This window comes from Atractosteus spatula, chromosome 11, assembly GCF_055471065.1.
Source record: "Atractosteus spatula isolate fAtrSpa1 chromosome 11, fAtrSpa1.hap1, whole genome shotgun sequence".
Classification (NCBI taxonomy): domain Eukaryota; kingdom Metazoa; phylum Chordata; class Actinopteri; order Semionotiformes; family Lepisosteidae; genus Atractosteus; species Atractosteus spatula.
In genome coordinates, this window is record NC_142716.1 from 47,071,042 (window position 1) to 47,095,996 (window position 24,955).

Below are 24,955 nucleotides of genomic sequence, written 5' to 3' on the forward strand. Positions count from 1 at the left end.
ACTTGGCTATTAAAAATCCACGATTGTTAATGGGAGCAGGGGTGCTAACCCTGTTGTTCTGACTAAAGCCCACTTCGGGCTTATTCCTTTTAATTCAACGGGCAAAGCGATTTCACTTTTATACCAGATCTGCTGTGTCGTGGTGCTGTTGGTGCAGAATGGCCACCACACACCTCACAGACCAATGCTGCATTTCACTGCTGAATCAAATGGATCCCTTCCCATATGTGAAGTGTGTTGGGATCCTTAAGGATACAAAATGCAGACAAGTATTATCAGCTCAGTGCAGTTTGGTTGACTTTGCCAATTGTTGCAAAGGAACAAGTAATAGGTTTATTCCATGCTGAAAAAAAGAAGAAAGAGAACACAACGTTTCGGCCGTGGAGCCGAATAATTGTTTAAATTTTCCAAATTAAAGTGTGGCAGGAATATTGCAGTGCCTTTCATCATTTCAGTAGGTCATTCATATTGCACTTCATACTTGCTGAGATAAAGTCGCTTTAAACCAACACAGTAATGGGAAGACATTTTTCTTGTGCTCCAGAAGAGCTTCCACACGCGTAACGCCAAAAGAGAGATCTTACATCTGGACAGCAAACTGAGTCGTTAGCAAAATGTAAACAGAGGAGATGATTTGTTAGGCACTGACATTTACATCTGCTGCGTGCCCAACCGGAGAAACCACAGTCCAAGGTAAAATGCAATCAGAAGGAAGTCTTTTTCATGTTGCAAAACCACTGCCAAATCAAATTGCAGCCTCACTCTGTGGTATACACTCTGTTCCCAGGCAACCCCTGACTTTCTCTAGGGAAGAATCAAGGCCAGATATTAAGATGTCAAAGCTAACATTCAGCTCTATCAAATAAATGCCATTCAGGTTAGGTAACCTTTATTTCAAATTAGCATGGCGAGTTGGAAGATTCTGGTGAACAAATCTGATCATTTGCCTCACCCTGAGAAAGCCAAGAAAACCTTACAGTGATGAATGCAGAGAAACCCCCCAAAACATCATTAACTACAAATGCAGATCTAATGGTTCAATCTGTGTCTCACGTCTAGGTAAGACATGCTCTAAAATACAAATTCTTCTCTTGGCATTGTGGTTTTTGATCAAAGAATTCCACAACTGTAATATAAGCACTCTACGTACAGACGTGCAACAAAAAGTCTCGAATCTCGTCACACCATAGGAGCACCACAGACCAAGAACACAGCCTCAACCCAGGGACTGCAGAACGAATCGACAAAGCTTGCTCACGGGAACTCCAAAACGCATGGCTGAGAGGTTATTCAACCACATGTTCAAAGTCCTCCGATTTTGCATAACATACCTTTAACCCCTGGGATTGTTTTCGAGTCTCGGTTCGTTCTACAAATCAGAAGTCAAAGGTGAACTCATGTTTTCACTTTAATGTTCATTATAGCTCTTGACGCATTAAGCACAGAAATGCTTCTCCGAGAAGCAGAATGTCACTGCCAGACGGACAATCTGGATGTCATTTTTCTGGAGTGCCGCTCCCATTCCTCTGGAAAGAGGAAATCTGTCTGCGATCGACAGTCAGAGCAGGAGTGAAGGATGCCGTTCGCAGAGCGCCGCAGCTAGGCCGGCCTCCACAGCCGACGAGAGCCGTTTTCACCCCGCAGGCTCGTCCTCGGCTGCCCGCCGGGTCCGTGATCGGGGCCCCGACGGGCTCACCTGTCGGGCCGCGCGACTCCTCGGCTCAGGCAGCTGTCAGTTACAGCACGCTTGACAACAGCCTTCTCTTCCCGTGCCAAACTAGACTAAACACGGGAAGGAGCAGATGGATTTAACTAAAACTTACTGGGAGGGTGGGGGGGGGGGGGCGTGCAAGGAATGGAATTAGCAAAGTGATCCAGAAATGATTCCCAGGAACACCATAAAAAAAGAAAGACTTTTAAACTTTTACACTTATGGTCTTGATGCAAAGAGACAGTGACACTAGTTTGATGGACAGTTGTGAAACTGAATTCTACTGTTTATATTGGAAGCCTTCCCTCAGATTTAAACTGGGTATTAAAATTAAATGGATGCTGGGCATTGTATGATTAAACTTTCATAGTGTTATTAGTGATAAGTTAAACATACAATACTAATCAATGTGTTTCCTTATTAGTGGAAATTCCCCACTATCCACTAACCCTCCAGAGCTCAGATCCACACTATAACACAGCTCTTCCTCTGTTACGTGCAGTGCCAAGGAGAGGAAAATCGTTCTTGGGTGATTGGGCTGTGCAGTGCATCCTGGGAGTTATGCCACTTCCTTTCAAATGTGAATTTTGCAGTTTCTAGGATTTGAACATTTTTAGTTTTCAATCGTTAAAATCTTGCTTTAGGACGTGATAAAGGAAACAAAACAGTACACAATATCAACTCTAACAAGGAAATGGACATTTAGCGCTAATATTTAAAATATAAAGCAACTATTGCTTTTTTAGACAGGTTTGGAACAAAAGGTTACAACACAAATTTAACCTTCTTTATCAAGCAAGGCAATCCGAGATTTTGACATTTAACCGACACAAGTGTATATGCATCAAAAAGCTTAGAACCATATACTGTATCCATATGCACAATTTGTTAATTTACCATTTTATTCTAGGTTGTTTCCAAATAGTTTAGTTTAAATTCATATTCCCATACACTTCTTCACCAAGGCCAATAAGCAAGTGACTTCACATGTTAAATATGGAGTCATACCCTCTGGCCAGTGCCATTAAAAACATTTTTTTTTTTACTTCGACAACATATCATGACATTCACATTAATGGTGAACCTATGATGGTCATTATATTAAAACCGCAGTCAGTTCTAATTGTGTCAAACAAAACTCTGGAATACATACAGGGAAATGGAACACGTTCAAATGCCTTACAAAGCCATTTAAAATCTTCATGGGACTGGACTTTTAATATTTAGCACTTAGAGGTGTTAACCGTGGTGGCCTGGCTAAATTCCACTCTGGGTTTGGACAATCAAGTCTGCCTGAGGTTTCCCCTTAATTTAACTTGAATTCTCGAGCCTCCAGCCAATCTGCTGGGGAGTGGAGCTGCTGGCACACAATGACTGCCGTACATCACCCAGGCGGTAGATGAAGAGGGTCCCCAAAAGCTGGTATCCTTTCAAATGAAATGCACTACGCGAATGCCAGGAATTAGTATTCACGTCTTCAGTTAATTCATTTTCAATCTTAATGATCACTCGCTGGGATACATCAGTGCTTCATCAATAACCTGAAGACTTAAGATCTTGGGGGGGAACGTACGGTTTGACAACACGTATTATACCTGATAAGTGAATGACATCGATGGAAATTTGGGCAACCAGTATTTACAGTACATCCTGGACTCTAACTGATACCGCAGGGAGTTCTAGTACATTACAGCAGGAACATATGTAAGGCCCAAGAATGAGACAGACACGATGAGCCTTGCTTCAGTAACATCGGTTATTTGGGCTTTATTGTTTTCTGCTGATCGAAACTTTACCTGGCTAGCTGTTTAGTCTGCAATTTTACCATCCAGGATGTCATTTTTTATTCAGCCTTTCACAGCACAAATAGCCACAAAAAAGCCTTCCTGGGTGCTTTATTTGCAGACTCAGGGTCATCCGATCCAAAAGGCACTTGATGCAATTGAGGTGAGACACTCCAAGCCCCTGAGTCAGCTGAACGGGAAAATGAACAACTACTCCACAGATTTTTCTCCTCCCGGATTTAAAATGCAACTTGGATATTTTACAGCGCTTCACTCCGAGGGAAGAGGTTAAGACCTGGTTCGTCTACCGTTCTAACACGCCGGGCTTACTTGGGTTCTTAATCCAACTATTTCAACTCAAATATTTGTGTCCTGTGCCTTTGCTTGGAAAAATATTAAATTGCTGATGTAATAAGAGCTGTTTAGATAGAAATAAGGGTGCAAATGCTTAATAAGAAAATAGAGGACAAACAGCCTAAAGTTCAGCTGCCAGAATTGTTACAAACAATAGACTTGAAGTAAGACAGATGTCCAATCCTGGTTCTGGAAAGAGTTTTTCTGCAGATTTTCCCTGCACCTCATCTCTTACCGGAGGCGTCTTAATTACATCAAATGAATAGCTTCTCCCAACTCATTAAGCACTGCTACTTTAAAACTGCTAAAAACTCTCGGACACACTTGCTCTACAAGACAGGACTGGACAACCCAAAATAAGGGTATTTTTTAAACTAAGGGTTCAGCGTAGAACCAGATAAACAAAAAATCTCAACCCTCAGGTAGATCAATTAAAGGTATCTGAAGTTACAGGGGATCAAGAAGACCACTGCAGTTGGAACCAGCAGACACTGTGATCTCCAGGACCAAGGTTGGTGATCACTCGCGTAGAGTAGCAGGGCCATTGTGTCCACAGACTTTCAATCCAACTCGGTTCTTAATGACTTAAAGCTGCTTGCTATTGGCTTACCTGAACCCGTTTCTACACCCCTCCCAGCTCTGTGTTCAGCTGCTCATGAGACCTAGACATCCCACTGATACACTGGCCCTTCGAGGACTGTATCTGGAGTATCCTGGTCTAGAGACAGTGTTCCAATTCTATGTCAACAGCCAAAGATCCTTGAAAAGCCAGTATCCTGTATCAAAAGCCTGTACCAAACGTATCCAGTTAAGCCTATGGTTAGCTTCTTTCGGTCATTACGAGTTCATAATACTTTAACATAAGTTCTACAGTGGCAGATTACAGATGTAAATAGAAAAAAAAACAAGAAGGCCACATCTGCTTACTTCACCGAACAATGATTGATAACACCACCTGTACGCTCATCAGTGTATTAGTCTCCACCCATCTGAGCTGGTAGAAATTACAATCCATTCATCACAGCATGTCAACGGCCCGATAAACATCCCTCTGAGCCACTGTCAGCCTCATCAACAGAGGCTGAAAGGACTCCTGTAGTGAGAGCTATTGGAAAGCAATTTTAAGGTGGAGAAACTGAATGATTGATTAAACTCTGTCCTCTTTTACAGGATGAATTCCCATATCCTTGTCTTTGTCATTCAGTCACAAATGCCTTTTTCCAAGGGAAGTTATTCTTCATAGACGGCTGCTTGCCTACCTACCTTCCTTGCAATTCAACAATATTGGGGACTTAGAAGACTTAGAAGAGGCCACATAGATATATTTCTTTCACATTGGTTCAGACTTTTTACAAATTCAACTTGGTGCAAAAAGAGCATGGACGATGATCTCATCCACAGTTTTAAGAGGAAAGAGAGCCAGGATATACGCACTTCATTAAAGTGTGCCAGAGCCAATGCAAACAGCAAAAGACACAAAGCAAATGTTCACAATGAAGAGGGTCTGTGGTTTCTAGGGAATGGCAGAAACAGATTATTTGTCTGTTGAAATTTCACACAGTAGGATGGGGATATATCCATACACACTCAACACTGAGCCGCAGAATAAGACTTCAGACTCGCTGGCAATGTGCCAAGGCAAATTTGATGTATGAGACATTTGGCAGGTATGAAGTTTAGGTTTAAAGAACCAAATGACTTTATCATTATTTAGTGCTCAGTCAAGCAACAGTTAAACCACTAGAAGCACAAGACAATGATGAATATGGAAAAACCTCTCCTGCTTTTTTTTTTTAATAATGCATCCCTGCAAGGGCACTCTGACATCGTGTTTGCTAGGTACTGGCTTAAACCCAAAAACCCTCCCAGGACAAAAAATGTTTTACATCTAACACGGATCATTAAAAAAAACACAGGCCTTGTAGAGTCCTAAAAGCTGCAAATAAAAGCACCACTGCAGTATCACAACTGACCCAAAATGGCTTCAGTCCCAAAATGTTTCTAAATATGTACATATAAATTAAAGAAAGCAACAAGCAGCGAGTCTACTGTGGAATATTTGGGTAAGCTTTTCAGGGATGCTGAAATCCATTGTGGAAAAAATTAGGTTAAGGTTTACTGAGGGGGTTTATGAGGGCCTACTGTACATCACAGATCAATTAACCACTTAAAACATCTGCCAAGCCAAGCAAGCCTGCTTCAATGGCCTTCACAGTGACTCAATCCAAAGCAGTAATCCTTTCTTTACAAATTCATTTTTGAATCTGCAGGCCCGCAGCGCTGCCAGTCTATAGCCACCCGCTGTTGCTGATGACCTCCCAGAGGTGCTATGCAGGCCTTAGCCTGGAATGGACGTTCCCCAACCCTTTTTCCTACAGATTCCAATCCTGACATCGGAAAACACAAGCTAGTTAAAGCAAGGACACGTTCCATCGGTTCAAGACATCATTCCCCCCCTAATGCCGAAATGTGTCCCTTTACAAAAGTATGAAACGAATGAACGTTCCAGGCTCAGCGTCTAGTCGTTCATCTGGCAGGCACAACAGAACGGCAGAGTTCCTTCTAACGTAACTGGAAGGGGCTGAGGGTTGAAACCATGACCACTCTTTCCCACTCGTCGCCATTAAGGACATTCGTGAACAGAGGGAAGAATTAAGACGCTGACATATCTGCCCACACCACAAGCATCTGTTTTATTACAAAAAAAAATTAAAAATAAGTCAGTGCGTGTGGTTTTCAAGGTCCAAATTACAGCAGAGTGGTTAACCACACGGTAACCCCCACTCCTCCCCATTCGCCTTTTTAGAAACCAGAGTATTTTTAAAAAAAATAAAAAAATAAAATAACTTTGTGAAATGCTTTTGCTGGGTCATTTGCTCTCAAGGCCAAAGCCGACAGAACAATGTACTAGATGCCTTAAACCTGGCCTGTAAAGCAATTACTCTGGTCACGCTACGAGCTGTCAAAGAAAAAAAATGACAGTGACACTATACAGTAACAATAAATTATACCGAGACCAGTTTTTGATCTCGTGGACCCCCCTGTGGAAGAAGTATTAATTAGGACCAGCTGCGGAGAAGAACAACGTCTCTGTGAATCAGGCCTCAGCTATGCTTCGCTTCGTCCGGACCTCAAGTGAATCATTAGTGCAGTTTATTTGTTCTAGCGATGATTTCTGAAACTGTGACCAAGATCTATTCTCATCTGCAGGACGGGCAGTGAATGATCTCACTTTATTCCAGCATAACAAACTCTTACCAAACTACTGTTTATTTGTAGCTAATTAAAGGACCCCAGTAAACCTGCTGATCTGCTTGTTCAGTACCCCCAAAGAGCAACAGACTCCCAATTTCAGAGACACATCTGTCCAGTGGCCCGAGAGACCCTTTGAGACGATCGTTCTGTTTCTGTCGATATTTGTTCCAATCCGCTGATATCTGCCAAATCTAAAGAACACCATTTCCTATTCCTCCAGTGTTTGAAAGCAAAAGTCACATTTTAAAAGTCAAAGCAGTGCACAAGAAGCGATATTATGCGTTGGTGAACTACAGGAAAATCACTATTAAATAGGTAGGCCACATAAATGTATCTGTCTGAATCCTTTCGCTAGAATGTGGCGAGAAAGTTCATTTCTGAATTAAGGCTAATTTTTCTATCTTGAATGAGCTCATTATGTGCAAAATATTGGCCAAAAATAACGTCTCAGAACAAAAAGATATTAACATAAAGTTGCCTAGCAATGGTGTAGACATCTTTGTGTGACAAGAAAATCAAAGCCAGGTTATTTGAAAGGGCATCGCCGTAATGTGCAAAGCCGGCACTCTCTGCCTTCGTCGTCATAGAAGCAAAGTCTATTTATAAAATATAAAATTTTTTACTAAATGGCACTGACTAATTCTTCTGAAAGGTTTATATGCACAGGGGGCTTTGAGGAGCTTGCTAAGATGGAAACTCATGTTGATTAAATAACATCAAACGGGGCAGCGAGACCGTGTGGAAAATAAATGAACTCATCTATCCATTTGATCAGCACAAGTGTACCATGCAAAGTCTTTTTTTTAATGAGGCTTGCGGTATTCAGATAGGCAAACCCAGAAAGAGGAGAGTGATTGTGTAGGCAGGAAAGGCAAGGCCCCCTCTTTACTCATCCTGCCAGCTGATGTGGGCTAATGGAAAACCGTTCCAACCCCAGGCACATAAGGTGCACTGGCCCTGCTCCCTTGAATTAAACCTTTCAACCCTAAAGATGTCTTTATAGGGCTGTCACTCATTCCTGAAAGGGTTAGCTGGGCCTTTCACTGAAACACTTTTATAAAGGAACTATAAAGGCCAGATGCAGCAAACATTTATGCCATTACACTGCAACAGCATTATTTTAGCACTCAAAATTCAGGACTCTGGGACATGCATTGCTAAGCAACCAGTGTCCAGTGTTAGGTAGGAGTAGAATAAATATTTCAAGAGTTAATTTTTTTTTCAGATCCAAATGATGCAACTCCTTGTGCCAAGCATTTAAACATTTTAACTGCGCAAAACCTTTTCTCTCACACGTCTTGCTTTCCAATGAATTCCCAACAGCTGCACAGTAGGGTTATTTCAATTACAACATCCTTTAATTACTTTGGGGGAAAAAAATAGCAAAATCTACATGAATGCTACAGACGACTGCAGGTTTCAGGTAATGGACAAGGGGCATTTCCATTTATAACAAGAGTGCCTTGAGTCATGTGAGAGTCTGCTGTCTGAAGGCAATGAGCTCAGGAGACTGGTGGAAGGTGGCTGCCTGACTGCTCACTCAGTCCGTTCCTGAGCCACGCAGACTGTGCTGGCAGTGAATGGAGTCCAAGAGCCTTGCTGCACCAGGCCAGTAATCTCCACTGAAGACTTTCACTGCTGCATTTCCCAAAAAGGAGAGAACTGCATCCCTCACTTCACACAGGTCAAGGGGGCTGCATTGGAGAATGTCTAAAGCTGGTGGATTTAAATCTATTTATAGGGTAACTGTGAGCCATGACTGAACTGGAAAAAAAATACAAAAAGGTAAAATGAGATGTGAAAAAATATCACATCTCAAAAAATAAAATATCAAATTATATGCTTTTAAATGAAAAGTTTATGGAAACAAGACAAGTCTAATACATGGATTCCAACAAAAGACTCTGATGATAAACATCCTATTAGTTCAAGCCTAATTTTGCTTCTGTCAGGACTCCTATCATGTGTTCTATTTCAGAACAGTTAACAGCTGCACAATTAAATCTATCGTCTAGAACTAAACTGATCCATTTTGAATCCCATTTGTCAAAAGCCTGACACTTTCTAGGACTGGAAGGAGCTGACTAACATTAAAGTTTGAGAAGATTGTACCTCCAATGTAATATTTATGAACCCTTTTAAATCTAGATGAAGATAAGGGATGACTACAGTAAATGCTAGACTACAAATGTCATTTACCTCTAACCCAAGCAACGGCCATTCCCTATAGCCTTTGCAAATCCACCTTTACCATCGATATTCCAGCAGGCCTCGGGCCTGCCCTGCAACAGAACTCATAGGACACAGGCTGTGGCTCAGCCTCATAAATCAAATCATGGGAATTCCTGCAGCCGAAGCCTTGCTTTTTGAAGTTTTGCTCTCGGTCTCAGTCAGATCAACTTCCTGTGATATATCCTTATTTTCCACCTGTCCCGGAACATCACGAACATAACCTCTTTTCCATAACTCACAAGAAAGACAGGTCTAGCCAGAAAGGGAGCTGTAAATAACTGGCACTGTGCTGGTGAAAGCTGCTGGCCCCCTGAACTGTGAGCAAAAGCTTTTCTTCAGTGAGGATGGGTCTCTTAATGAAGCACTTCCATAACCTTTCAGTTTCAGAGTTTGGCCTAGTGTACTCCTGTCAGATGTCAGGATTTTTACAAAACATTTTTGGGGCAAAGAATAATAACTGTTTAGCTGGCCGCCATCCGGTCAGAGGGGACATCGGGCTATGGAAAGATCAGCAAGCATACATACAATACCAAAGATGTGGATCTTGATTCCGATCTTCAGGGAAATTCCATGATTAGAGCAAGAGCTGTCAAACCTCCATTTTTCACGTTAATAGCTTTCTTGCTGGAGTCAGTCCCCATTCCATTTCTCTGGAATCAACATTCTCAAATGTTTTACATAAAATGTCAGGATTCTCAGTTTCAGCTATTCATCTACTGCATGCCCTTGTTATTGGAAACACTGACGTCACTATGTTAAAAAAGCACCAAAAAAATCACACTGCAGCGAAAAAATGATCTCGCTCAATAAGGTAAGAGGAGACCAGGCAAGAAAAATCACGTATATCCTCTTACTGACCATAGACTGGGGCGGATCAGTGACAGCTACACCAGCCAAACCTGAAAAATTGCCAGCATATTAATTAGGTTTGATTCATCTGAAGATCATTTTCAGTTATGTAACATATTATTTGTTTGGCAAAGCCAGCAAATTACATCTATACTAAATCATCTTACCTAACTTGGAACACACAACCCAAAATAAACAGAGATTTATTTATTTTTTTTATAAGTGTGCGAGACACATTTTTGCATTTTACTTGAGACGCTCATAAATACTCACATTCCGTGCCTGAATCCTTGAGCTCGTTACAATTTTAAACAAATTCCCAGTCTAATTAAAAAGAAAATAATGCGTTTTCCCCTGCCAGATACAGATATCTACCCCACGGCAGTGCCCTGACTCTATGGGGAGAACACTAATCATGTCATCACATTCACACATGGAAGAGAAAGAAAAGCACCATTTAGTGGAATAGCAGCCTGTAATTACATGGCTTCCAGAGCTGTGGCTTTGTGGTACACCTCAACAATGCCAAGAAAAGCAAGAGGGAACTAATGAACTTGGAGCTGCATTTTGAGCGTTTAAAATGTATAGAGCCTCATCTGTCTTCATTCCTCACTTTCTCTTGAACTTGGAACACCCCGTGCGAATGTCTCCTTACCCCGGCGACCTGCAGGCCCAGGAGAACCGAGGAGGAGATGTGAGAACCTCCCACGTCCTCTACAGGCCATGGCCAGAAGACACTCAAGAGCTCCGCCCACAGCCAGGAGACACTCAAGAGCTCCGCCCACAGCCAGGAGACACTCAAGAGCTCCGCCCACAGCCAGGAGACAATGAAGGGCTCCGCCCACAGCTACAGCTACAAAAAGCTACAACTACAAGACGCACAGCTTGTTTTCCTTCCCTTTACAGCAGGAAGGCTGGGTCCGTAAGCATACAGAATGCCCCTCCAAAGACGGACTCCAAGTGGGATCACTGCAACTGATTCCAACCTAGATTCCACTGCATTGGGTGTGACTGGTTAATGGAAGGAAATTTTGAATTCAACAATAAAATACTGTTAATAATTGAAAGTTTGGCTCTGACCAAAATCGCTTATATTCAATCTACTGCTTCATATGTTACTATTCATGCATTTCTTAAACCACAAGTACCATTAATAATATATCTCAGAATTAAAAAAAAGCTATTTATTGAATGGGACCCCACATCAGCTATGTAATTTCCTACCTGTTGCATCAGGTCCAGGACATGAAACAGGTGTAAACGTCAGGGTTAATTAACACTGAGGAAAGGCAGGAAATATTCATGGCTCTCTCTGTCCATCTGCCTAATGCCACTTAGCAGAAGCAACATCACTGGTATCGAAGACAATATTTTTATAGAGGAAAAGACGTTTACTGATGGAGCTTGGCGATGGACTACTGATCTAATTGTGCTGGCAACTGTGAAGGGGGCCGGAGGAGCACACTTCCTATAAACTAATCCCAACAGAGATTCCCCCCACTCCCATAACAGACACAGGTGACAGATAAGATAGTGAGGCTCTGGAACTGGTCTGCTGTAAATGGGAAACCAGGAAATCCAACTTCAACTTCAGAACCACATTCGAAACTATGCTCACTAGATGGACTGTGGTACACGAGACCAAGATCTTCATTCCAGCAGCAATGTCTCAAACAATGCAACTAAGAATTAAAATCAATAGAAAATCAATTGCCTAATTATGTGAGACCCATTACTATAGTGACGACAGGACATAAAATGCCAGTGACACTTTCTATATATGTATTTTATTTTAACTGTGGCTCTCAAAGGTGACCAGCTTTTCATTGCACTAGTGTCTCCTGCGGGTTAACGATCGGCCTGTTAGTGTCACCTCTTATAGCGAAATTGCTTCTCACCGTTTTGCTCATCCAGTTCATTCCCGATTTCCTGGCCCATTTGTTTCTGCCTGCTGAGGACGGCGGCGAGGGCATCCAGGCCAGCATCCTGCACTGTGAGAGAGAAAGAAAAACAGCAGGGTTTCTTCAATACCGCACCACTGCCCTTCCACTGGTCTACAGAGAAAACAAACCCCTCCTTGAACGGTGCCGGTACTTTTCTCCGCACTCCCAAATGACCTGAGGATGCAAAACTACTGCGCTGTCCAAAATGTCACGAAGGACTGGATGGAACTGTGGAACTCCTGACCTCTTGTCTTTTGGGCTGCGATTAGTATCATTATCCCAGCATGGATAAAAAAAAAAACATTTCCAGGCCAGCAAAATGTATATACTTGACAAAACATACAAATATGCAAAAAGGCAACCCCTGAATTTAATGACAAACTTGATGATAAACTTTTAGGTGAAGCAAAGTTTGAGGGAAAAGAGCTGAATCATAAGTAAAAGCTGAGCAGGTCAGGGTGTAGCCACATGACAAATAAAACTGGATCAGTTACTAACTGAGCAGACAGCAGAATGAAGTATTACATCCAGCACAAATAATGATTATTGCTGAAACTTTCACAATAATTAAAGTGCTGGATATGACAATTACGGAGAGACAGTATAATGAGAAGCAAAGGGAAATAATCCCTTTTGTTACATATCCATTTGCACAACAGTGATAGAGAGGCTGTCAGAATCCCAATATTGATATTTCCCAGCAAGGAATTGTCTTTGTGGCAGGAACTCCACAAGTTGTTGGAAAAGAAAAGTTGAGAACTATCACCTATATGAGAACAAGCTGCCTCCAGAAGACCGAGCTGACAGTTTTTTGGAATGAAAACAATGGTGAGAGAGTTAAGAGGGGAAGGCCAGGTTTCCGTCATATAAACATGCCGCACAAAGCACTCATGTGATGCCACACCGTGGAAGAGCTCGGTCACGCCAAGCCGAATAAGCCTGCAACATATCTCGGATACCGGACTCGGAACGGCCAGGAAAAAAAAGAGGCAGAAATGAAACAACATTTGCGGGATGTGAAAGCGTGTGTGCCCCCTGCTACCTCAGAAGACTGTGGCGTGCCCAGAGGGCTGGATTGGTTTCATTACCGCATGAGAAACTTCTTGCCAAACGGTAGATTTCATCTGACTTCTGCTGTGCAACGCTGTAGGTTGCCGGAAAAAAAGGGGGTACTACCACCCCGAGCGGATTCAATTCGCCAGCTGTGGTGAACCTGCTAAAAATCACTAGAAACCGCTCTCTGAAAGGGATACCTTCTCCTTTTGCGTCGCTGAAGACACAGAATCACACGGATCTTGAAGAAAGGCTACGGAACCATCAGCCTCATGATCTGGCATTCTGTAAAGTTTTCTGGCCCTCCCCCAGTATCCGGAGGACTGTGCAGTTGGATAACATTGCCGAAAAGCACAGAACTCAGAAGAAAAATTGCTGGAATATGTACGAATATAATTATTACGCTTCTGCCAAAGACCATGACAAAATCTTCAATAAAAATGGAGAGAATTCACTCTAATGGGCAATTTGGAAGAAACAATTTCCTGTAATACGATTTCATTAGCCAAAAACGCTCATAATATGACAAGGTCTTTGGTTCCAGCTTTGACACCAGAGATCTTGAACGTACTACCGATGAGTAATACTAAACAGAGCCCACAATATTGCACTTTTTGATTGTACAGGAGTACTAAATTGAGCGCCGCTATATTGTAATAGCAGCAATTTTCATTGAAAGAGCTGCTTGGAAGGGATTACGAGCCAGAACAGGCACATTTTTGTGGCAGAAGAAGTGCCCCCGACTTTTCAAAGTAAAAAGACTTATTGTGAATCACAGCTCTTCAGCTCAGCGGGGAGAATGTGCAAACGTTTCCTGGAAGAATCTGACCATATATAATAACTCTTTCATGGCATCTGCACAAGTGTCGTGCTTGTAAATATTGAGGCTTCCCTTGGTGCTTTTCTCTTCTTTTCCTCTCAAGGCTAAATGAGAATCAGATTTAGCACCTCGTGTTTCATAAGCACCAGAATCATTTTTTAGTTTATGCTTTAGTTATGCGTTAGTCATTGGGAAGCAATGGCATTGTTTTTTCCAAGTTGTTTCATTTGGGAATCAAGATTTAGTGATTGCGGGTTGCTGTAGTCTAAACCTTCTTACAATCATATCATTTGAACAGAATTATTCATTGCAAGAGAAAACACATTATGCATGGAATAAAAAAAGCTATGCTGTACTCCAAATTATTGTAGATAACTCCCTGGCTACTCCATCCATAGTTCTTCTGTGACTACAGATCTTTTAGAGGAAGACAGCGAGGCGGCTTGCAATAAGTCCAAGCAGACTGACGTGTAGAGCCCACAGGAAAGCAGTACGAAAACCACTGCTGTAGGCCACCAGAGAGAGACACCTCACTCTCAGGACATTTGCATTCACTTAAACTTTTACGACAAAGCTAACACGTCACATGCTCCGCTCCAAGGAGGAAGAATGATACGAACTCCACCCAGAACATGCCCCAGGGCAGAATCCGAGCCAGGATCCACACGCTGTGAGGCTGAGGGCGCCAAACGCCGTGCCGCTGCCACCCACATGTCCGTACACACGACATCGAAAGAGAAAACAAGAAAACCCGGGGCAGAGTAAGGGTCTACAGCAGTGGTTCTCACTTCCCAGTGGGCCTGGGGACCCACGCGCCAGCTGAGCCCTCAGTTCCACAATCAAAGCCTTAATAATAAAGAAGATTCATCAAAACGGGCTGTCCCCAGCTCTAAAACATGCTGGAGCTGTAACAGCTGTATTTAGTGAAATAAAAACCCGAACCTGGGATGAGAAACAAAATGCAAATGTTCGAGTGAAGCAATGTCTTAGATCAGGTAAGGCTTCAGGGATCTAATGAAGGCGGGCAGGAATGAAAACCAGCAGGCGTGTTGGTCACCAGGACCAGGACTGAGGAGCCACCGGAGCACGTGGACGACGAAGCTGAAAGCAGGCTCGGATCAGATGGTCCCCCGGGGTCTCCCAGCACCTCCTCACCTTCAATGATCTTCTGCTGCTGCTGCTTTATCTCCCCAAAGCCCAGACCCCGGGTCTCCTCGGGCTCATTGATTAACCAGGGGTTCCCCAGTCCCGCCGGGTCCATTCCTCCAGTCAGGAGACTGGACCTGTCACAACAACACAGGGCAGAGCCAACTTACTTTAGATCCATCAACTGAGGTCACTTGGCTTCTTTATTTTTTGGCGATTAAGAAATAAATCTGGCAAGGTCTTTGAAGTCAAGAATTTATGAAACAAAATGAACACATAAGACACAAAACTAGCATTTCTAGACTACTTCATACAGTTTTAGCGTGTTCCAAATCCCAGATCAGTGTATCCCACCTCCCACAGCCAGTTCCCCACATTGCCCAATGATAATACAGGTAGACAGAACTCTTGATATGGAAATGTTTGCAGAAGATAAGCAATTCTCCACCAGGTAGGGACACACTTTAAACTGATGCTGAGACAACCTTTGGTACCGACACAAAAATAAATCCAAGCACAAATACAAAGGACAAACTTTGCCTGGCAGGTTTAAAAGAAAAAACAAATATTTTCTCAACCATGAAAATATGGCTCATTTACCCTAAACTTAAGCCACGTTCCTTCAGTAACCCAATAGGTTTCAGCTCATCAGCAAAGATTCCAGGTGGTCAAGACTGCTTTCTCACTCTTGCCTTTTCGCTTCTTTTTGGTCTGTCTTAAATACAACATTGGTCACATGGGATTCTGGCTGGTGAAATACAAAAAACTTCCTTCATTCTACGATTATCAATAAACTGAGGTCTGCCCATCTGATAACTGAGGCCCTGTCAACATCTTATCCCCTTCTATCAAGCAACCCAAACCTGTGATGTGAGAGTTAAATAATAATAAGTAGTCTGTATATACAAACCCAACATACATATACCGTATATAACACATATTCATTTCAATGTATCCTAGAGCCCTCATTACAAAACAGCACAGTGAGTACTCTCCAATAAAAGTGGAGCTACACTAAAGCAGCCAGAAATATACCACAGCTCAGATCAGAATTAAAATAATAATGAGTTTCAGCATTGTACAGAACTCCACGAGCAAGAAGCACCACAACAACTAAAATCTGTGACCTCAGCTGAATTCATAGAATCACTAGTGGTGCATGAAGTGGCTTTGTTCCTATATGTAATGCACTTTGGGATCTTTTGGGATAAAAACACTTTTTAAATGTAAGGAATATTATTGAGTGACATTCTGGCAGGAATCTCCATTACAAGACCAATGTTGATTTTTCAATGCTGGTGGCACTTTATAATAATAATAATTAATAATTGCTTACACATATAGCACGTTTCTGGACACTCCACTCAAAGCGCTTTACAGGTAATGGGGACCCCCTCTACCACCAGTGTGCAGCCCCACCTGGATGATGCGATGGGAGCCATAGTGCGCCAGAACGCTCACCACACACCAGCTCTCAGTGGGGAGGAGAACAGAGTGATGAAGCCAATTTATAGATGGGGATTATTAGGAGGCCATGACTGGTAAAGGCCAGAGGGAAATCTGGCCAGAACACCAGGGTACACCTTAATTTTTAATGACCATAATCAGGACCTCAGTTTTCCGTCTCATCTGAAGAATGGTGCCTTTTTACAGTATGGTGTCCCCGTCACTATACTGGAGCATTAGGACCTACATAGACCGCAGGGTGAGCACCCCCTGATGGTCCCACTAACACCTCTTCCAGCAGCAAGTTTTTCCCAGGAGGTCTCCATCCAGGTACTGACCAGGCTCACACCTGCTTAGCTTCAATGGGCTGCCAGTTGTGAGTTGCGGGGTGATATGGCTGCTGGCATATCACTTTGTCCAAACTGTCTGAAGTCTGGTGAAAAATTCATGTTCTGCAATCTCAAAAGTTACCACTTTTAACCAAACAACTTTCTCTCTAATCTCTAATCATTAAATTTTATTTTTTTCAGATGTAGTATTAATTATAATTTAGTATTTTTAAGAGAACATTTTCATTTCTAAGGAAACAATTCTGAACTTCTGCATTTTTGCCTGAATGAAAAAAAATCTAAAGGATTTTGTAAACAGTGCTGTTAAATTAGCATCAGGCCTCGTGGTTTCGGAAGAACTTAACACTGACAGAAACGCAGACTAAAGAAAGGCCTGTTGTGTTATATTAAGAATGTAATGTGGTTTTCTGCTATTCTTATGCTAATCAAGAAAAGCTGCATCCAAACCTTAAAGCTGTCTTGCTGAAGGACCCAAGTATCTATCTGAAATCATTCAGGAAGAACTAAGACTGTATGTGTGCTCCACCTACTGGTCAAAGAGAAACAGGAATATTTCTCCAAGTATTGCAGGCACAAGGGGGTTAGTATATTGTACTGACTTTTCAAAGGGCTTTTATTGTGCACTTAATTGCGAAGGACGGACAGTGATCATGAAAACCCTTGTCTTTCAACAAGGGGCTGTTTTCAGGGCCAGTGCATTTCCTTCTTTACTCTCAGAAACAAGAACTGAAGAAAAAGACACAGTATGTTCCATCAGCCCAGAGAAGGCAACAAAGCAGCGCTTAGGCTGGCCCATATCAGAGAGGCTAAACTATGCCATCATGCACAGTACCAACATTTGCTTTAAGAGTCATTTTAAGGATCTGTTTATGATCAAACTTTTAACCCAAGGCATTTCGTCTTCCTCAAAAAAGCACTTTCTTATTGGCACGGGTGGCCCCAGGGCACATTCTTTCATGTAAAAAGTATTCTTCATCCCCCAGTCCTCCAACATCAACCACATTAAAAATAAAAAATGCATGCATTCCAGCAATTACATCTCAAGTCTGAGAGGCATAACAAGCACAGAGGCAGAAGCTAGAGCTAGATTCTGTGTATTCTACTGTGTGATCTTAAGTTTACTGTGGATAGGGCCACAGTACATTTAAGATTAAGACCCATGTAACACATCACACTGGGCTGTTCAGCTGATCGACGGCAATCAACAGAAAAAGGCAACAAACTGAAGAATAAGCATATGCACATCTTATCTACTGCTAGCATGTGCCAGTCAGCATGACAGATGAAGAAAGACAATACATGTGCAAAGTCACACCATTATATCGGATATATAAGCCTCGGTCAGTATTTCCTCAACATTACATTAACATTCCATGCACATGTTCTAAGCAGGTGTAACAAACAACACCAACGCATATCACGACAATCACAACTTAAATGAGTACAAAGTTGTAAACACTTGACTATCACCCATGCACCGTCAACACAGTGTTGAAATTTCTACTCATTTCGCTGCTGTTCCTCAGGAATTCTGATGTTTCTGTTGCTGGTTCTGCTACTAGTGTTCTACAACATAATCTGCTCAAAACGTAACATTTTCCAGTTAAATATTACAAATATTTATTTTGGGGGATTTGAAATGATTATTAGTTGTTTGTTTTGGAATTCTTGAATTCTTTACGGTTATTGTATCTTGAATTGAGGAAACTTTGCTTTCTAAAAACAATTCGCCATAAATGTTCTACTTTTTAGATTATACCTTTATCAGCCCATTAAACAACCTAAACTTGCAATCAAAACTGATAACCATTGATTCTCTTTTGCTGTAGAGGGTGTGGGAAAGGTGCTTTAGGCCTTTAAGTTTCCCAGGAAGATCTGAAATGCAAAACAATAACACAATTCAAACATTACCCCAACTAATTAAAAAGATGTTCCACAATCATATGCCGATTAAGAGCTGATTTGACAGACTGATTCAAATTAAAGGCTTCCTCATTTTGTTTTAAGCAACACTATTGTAGATTCGTACTAATCGGGGTCTGTAACCTCTAATGAATTCACTTTTTTTCCTCTTGCAGACTAAGCAGTAGTCCAGGCAATTTGAGGCAATTTGCAGCACTGTCTCTCTCCAGCAACAGGCCTCTATTAATCACCAGAAAGACATGGTGAGAGGCCTCCAGCCAGCGCTAATCTTTCTGACATATTTGGTAACTATCTTACCGCGGGACAGCTCCTTACTTCCTCCTTCCTCTGATCTTGCCATGTTAGTGGTGTGAAGATTAAACTTTATCCAATTAGCCACCCACTGAGTCCGCCAAGTTAATCAGGCGCATCTGCGCACCGTCACACAACGGTGATGCGAACAGATAAGTTTCTGATTTAAAGGGGCAGATGTAACTAATTACTAGTTTTTGCATTATGATCAAATATAAAAGAGAAAGCTGGGGGTGGTGGGGGCTGGGCGGCGCTGGTTACAGGCCTTGAAATTTAGGCGCCATGTCTCTCTTTGCTTAGTTAAAGGCTAATCTCCCAAGAATGTAGTGTTTCACTGGTGGATCTTTCATAACCTTCCCTTGAAAACAGTGGGGGGGGGGGGGGACACTTTAGATTATTCAAGCAGGCCTAACACCCCTAGACAAAGACCACACACTGAGGAGTATAATTTCACCCCATTTAAAATAATGTTCTACCAGACAGAATTAAAATCGTTAAGCCACATGCACAGTGCCACCTAATTAATAAATTAGCATTAACTTCAGCCGGAAAAGGCCGAGTATGTTTTGGATCTGTTTAGGTTAAGAATTTACGTTGCCTTCAGCGCTGTAAGAGAATTTAAAAATACTAAGAAAAATGTGAGGTATCCAATATTAGTTTGAAGTGGTTTGTTTTAATACACACGGAAAGAATGAACACTTTTTCCCATCCATTGTCACCTGCAGCTCAACAGTCTTTGCCATCAAAATGTTTTTGTACCACTTATAGGTCATTGAAAAGCATCTGACCAGTAGCTTCCACATATAAGTTCACAGGGTCATCAAAGGATGTTTTTGAAAGGTCTTGCAGTGTAGACCAAAAAAAAAATACTGCCCTAGTTAAGTCATTCAAGGAGCCTGATCCTGTGAAATTCAGAGGTTAGGCTTTCATTCAAACAAACACAAGAGGAAGTCCAAATCACTGTTATCCAAACCCACTTCCCTTTGTTTCTAAAGCCATGTGACCCAGGTCAGCAAGTCAGACAAAATATAATATAATGATGGCCTGGTTCTAGCTACTGTACAAAGCTGTCACTTAGACGAGGAATAATGTGCACTCAGGATACAGCTGACAGCATAGAGCTCTTTACTATATTTTATCCACTACTAAAAGGATGTGCGCTCAGTGAACAGTGTAAACTATAAACTAAGTTTTTTTCGTTAAATAGCCCCAAGGTTCTTGTCCAGGATGTGCCAAGCATGTGATCACTGGAGCAGGATTTTTAATGAATGAAATTTCTCTTAACATTGCTTTATATCAGGAGAAAAGGTCAGGCCATATCAGACTGGAGGAGTTTGTCTTTTTCTCCAAGTACCCAGTTTCATAGTGTTTTTTTTACCATATTACTGAAGACAACTGATACTGTTCTTCTGCCTTCGACCACAAAGGCCAGTAAATCAGAATATTGCCTTTCCAGCTCTCAAAGCATTTACGCATACACTGTGATTACAATGTTATATTTTCATAACTCTTTCCGCAAGGAAAATATAGCAAAGTACATGGAAATTCAGTAAAAAACGTGAAAAAAACTAAGGGTTTTTCACAAAAAGAGTGGCTTTAGTGTGTTTCATGTCCTTATGGTTGTATGTCCCTAATAAGACATTAATTTTTCAAATTACACCTTAGATGTAGTGATTTAAAGCTATCTGGTAACACCATTTAAAAGACAATTGATTTTGAAGTTTGCTAACTTTGCAATAATTATTTCACAACTTTTTATGGTTTGTTGTTTAACTTCAGCATCACAAACATAAGAACTTGCAACTGCAATTACGAATTACCTTCTTGACTGTTTACATTCATGTTTTCTTGCATTTTACTAACAATAGTAAAAAAAAACAATAATGTTTGTGGTCAGTCACACAACATCACTTTTCCGTGACACGGTGAAGTCACAATCTTAATTTTTCAAAGTACCTCGAGGAGTCGGGCTCTGTGCCATCCTTCTTAAAAGAGGCGTCTAGCTGTTCTTCCCGCGTAAGAAGATCATCCAAAAGGTTCTGTCTTCTGTCTCCTTCTGACTGCATTCTGGAGGTTCACATTATTAAGGTCTGACTTAATGATTCAACGAGGCTTGAGAGATGCAATGAACAGAAGCAGAGCCCTCCTTGTTGATGTACCATGCAAGGTGCATTATAAAATAAAATACATTCAACATTAGTGATGAGTGAGGTTTTGATGCCGGCTGACAAGCTATCAATTTATCTCAACTACATCTCTCTGAAAATCAATTACAGATGTGTGCACCTGTCTTGGCCAATGCTGATCCTCAACCCCTTAATAATTCATTCTCAATTCTGACTGAAGACAACCCCCATGCTTGGGTCTCTGCTGCCCCACCTGTGCAGGACACACCTCTCTCCACCCGCGGAGAGGAATAGGTGATGCACACAGAACCGACTGGTCTGAACCTGAAAAGGGGGTCTCCAGCACAGAGACAGAAAATCAAACTTTTCCCCCCATTTCTTGAAAAATACTGACCTCTTCTGGGCTGGAGGGGGAAAAACACAAACGAGGGAGCAGAAAACAGAACCCTCCAGGGGGCGAGGGAAGGGAAAGGATACATGCGACGGGTGGAGGTGGACGTGAGCAGCCTCTCTCGCAGATGGGCGATCTGTTGCTTTAGCCTCTGCAGAGATGCTCTGATAGTCATGTTGAGCTGGAGAAACAAGAGGAGCCCACCTTCCTGTCACTCCATTTTTCAGAACACAAAACACATTTTAAATCTTTAGAGAAGAACAAGGTAGAATTCAATTACTTATAAGAACATGTTTAAAATCATTTTCCTTCCCAATCGCTTCCTAACATTGGCCTGCTATCGGGAATTACTTTAACACTAGTGTTGTCTAAAGCAGGTAGTCTAGTGATTATTAATTATTATATCATATATATATATAATATATAATGTAAAGGAACCAAATCATCCATCCTTGAATACAGCCCTCATTCTGCACCAGCAGCCCCACTGTACAGAAGATCTGGCAGAGAAGTATGAGGGGTGAGTGAGAGGGAACTTCAGGGGGGCAGACTGTGCAAGCCCAGAGGGGAATTACTGCCGGCAGAACCCTGGGGCTACTGCACCTCACCTCTCAAAAAGTGCCACGGAATCATTAATGACCGAGCGATCAAGAGGACGGAATTTCCTACAGGACCCTGTCCTCAGCCGCTACACTGGGACACCGGTCTTCTGGTCCCGGACGGACTGCTGACAATTATCCAAACAGAGACAACTGGAAGTTCTGATCCGGAGGGAAAAGTGTGACCAGCTAGTCCACTGACGTCACCTGTAGCAGCAGTCTGGCTTTCCTCAGTGGTCTCCCATCCCACTACCGAACTGGTCCAGCTCTGCCGAGCTGCTGAGATCTTACAAGATCAGACGCCAGGCTGACAGTACTGCCGTCACCTACACGCGGTTCATTGCATTTGTGAAGAAAATGAAACACGAGCACAGTCACGACCATCAGGCACATGAAAAAAACCGGGGTGAGCACACGGGAGAACGCCTCACCTTGGCAGGGTTTCCCCCGGTCCGCTGCTGCCGGTTCCGCTCGTGAATGTTTTCAGCAATCTCCTGGGCCAGCCGGCAAGTGGCATCATAAACCTGTAGCCTTGAAAATAAAGAAGCTGCACATGGATGTGTTGGAATGACAACTGGATCCGTGATGGAAATTAACCTACAAAGGCTGCAGTGCTTGGGTTCCTTTCTTTCTCATCTGGCCTGCAGCTGCACCTTATATGATGGTCGTTTAACAGTAGTTTAAAGAGAGGAAAGCCCACTGGCCCAGTCTAGATTTACTGCAGAACAGCCTGCCCACTGTGCTGCTGTGCAATGGAAATTCAGTAACTGAGTTATTTAACCATAACCAGTGATCAGTAATGGAGCTTGGCCTTTGTTTCTCACTTGCTTATACATTAGGGGGAAAAAAACTACCTAATGTTAGCAACAAAAACTAATTGCCAAGATTTTCAAGCAAGCTACTAAAATTGCTAGTATTCATTTTAGAATAACAATTCATAATACTGTATTTCTTTGTCCACGTTACAGTATAGGAAAGCCGTTGTATTCCGAATTCGTACTAATATGAATTCTAATTCATGACTTTTGACCACTGCCATGTGAATATTAATAAAGACTCATAGAAAATGCACTATTCTCACGTCACAGAAATACGAAAGAGGCAAGCGATAGCGAAATCTTTTTAAAGACAGAGACAGCTGCACACGGTTTATTAATCATGCTCAAGATCTGTGCCGAACTCCTCTTTACATCACCCACAGTACGGCTAAATGCTATGACACAAACACTACAAACATCCTTAAATAAATACGACACAAGAGAACAATATCAGCACGTTACTTTTGGGATAGGGTAGAATGTAGAACTGGCCGGAATGGTACTGAAATAAAGAATAGTGTTTTATTAAAACAGCTGGGAAAGCTTAAAGGCACTTGAGGGGAATATTCTGAGTCTATAAATTAATTGGGAAGATACTAAAATTAACCCGTTCCGTGCCAGAGCAGCATTTTTACAACTTCCGTAGCGCTTGAATCGGGAAAGACCACCAAATTAAATTATATGATGCAGCAACGTGCAAAAGTGTCACCAAACCGGTCTTCAATGTGCAATATAACTAACAACAATAACAACTGTGATAAACATTCGTCCTATAATCCTATTTGTAGCCCGTAGTGTCAAAAAATCACAATAAAATAGAATGTAACATATATATTTATTTTGTAATATGCTTACCAAGGATCTTGTGACATCGTTTGATCAAAAGACTCTCCAATAATTACTTAATTCAGTCAATTTGACTTAACTATTTTGCGAAAATCTAACAATCCCACTTCCTGTTTAGGTACAGTACTTGTGTCATGTGATTATATACAGCACCCGACGAGGGACACACTGTCTAAACTCGTGAACCTGCCCTTTAGCGTGCAGGGAGAAAGAGATTATACATTTTCTCACCTTTCTCACATCAAACTTCGGGTTTGATGACGCGTAATCAAACGTTATTGTGTCGTTGCATCAACTTATTTTGAGAGAACTCTTAAGTTCACACAGATACCGGCCTCTTTCTCTTACAATCTTTGTGTTGCTGGTTTTGGGGAAAATAGCTCTCAGTCTTGAAGAGTCCAACTGTGATTGGACATAAGTCCCGCTGTGATTGGACAAACTAAGATATACTGTAGTGTGCTAGCTGTCTGAGCAGACTGCTTATGACAAGCACACACATCTAAGCATAAATGCTTACAAAGAGAGCACTAGGGTGTCCAAAATAAGGAATATGCATTTTGGCTATTTCTTTGATCTCATTTTGAATTGGTCATTCATGAGGGAAGCGTAGTGGTGCAGTGGTTAGCTTTGCTGCCTCATAACTCTGGAGGTCTGGGTTCATTGCCTTGGGTCCTGTCTGCATGTTTCCACTGTATGTTCTCTCCATAGCCTTTCTCTGGGTTCAACCCACAGTCAAAAAAAAGTACTCTTCTTACATTGATTGGTGTCAGGGAAAGTTGGCTCTGGCGTGTGTGTGTCTGTGTCTGTGTGCATCCTGCGATGGACTGGCATTCTGTTCAAGGTGTATTCTGCCTTGTGCCTGCTGCTTGCTGTTATCAGCTCCTGCTGCCCTGAAACCCTGTACTGGACAAAGCAATCAGAAATTGGAGAGATGGACGATCGTTCATGATTTACAATGATACACTCAGGAGAACCAGACTGCTCCTTAAGCATTACAGTACATCACCTAACTAGTGAG

At 42.0% G+C, this 24,955-nt stretch overlaps 1 protein-coding gene across 2 annotated transcripts in view; it reads right to left on the reverse strand.

Moving 5' to 3' along the window:
• The window catches only part of stx8 (syntaxin 8), a 52,903-nt gene extending 28,827 nt beyond the window's left edge, over nucleotides 1-24,076 (reverse strand). For both annotated transcript variants that reach the window (XM_088927982.1, XM_088927983.1), the window contains exons 1-6: nucleotides 23,947-24,076; nucleotides 22,705-22,804; nucleotides 21,761-21,855; nucleotides 21,114-21,224; nucleotides 15,157-15,284; nucleotides 12,084-12,176 (exon numbers count right to left, since the gene is read on the reverse strand). In XM_088927982.1, coding sequence (XP_088784108.1) covers nucleotides 12,084-12,176; nucleotides 15,157-15,284; nucleotides 21,114-21,224; nucleotides 21,761-21,855; nucleotides 22,705-22,804; nucleotides 23,947-23,963 — 544 coding nt within the window. In that variant the 5' untranslated portion in view covers nucleotides 23,964-24,076. The remainder of the gene's footprint in view (nucleotides 1-12,083; nucleotides 12,177-15,156; nucleotides 15,285-21,113; nucleotides 21,225-21,760; nucleotides 21,856-22,704; nucleotides 22,805-23,946) is intronic.
• Between the last annotated feature and the right edge of the window lie 879 nt (nucleotides 24,077-24,955).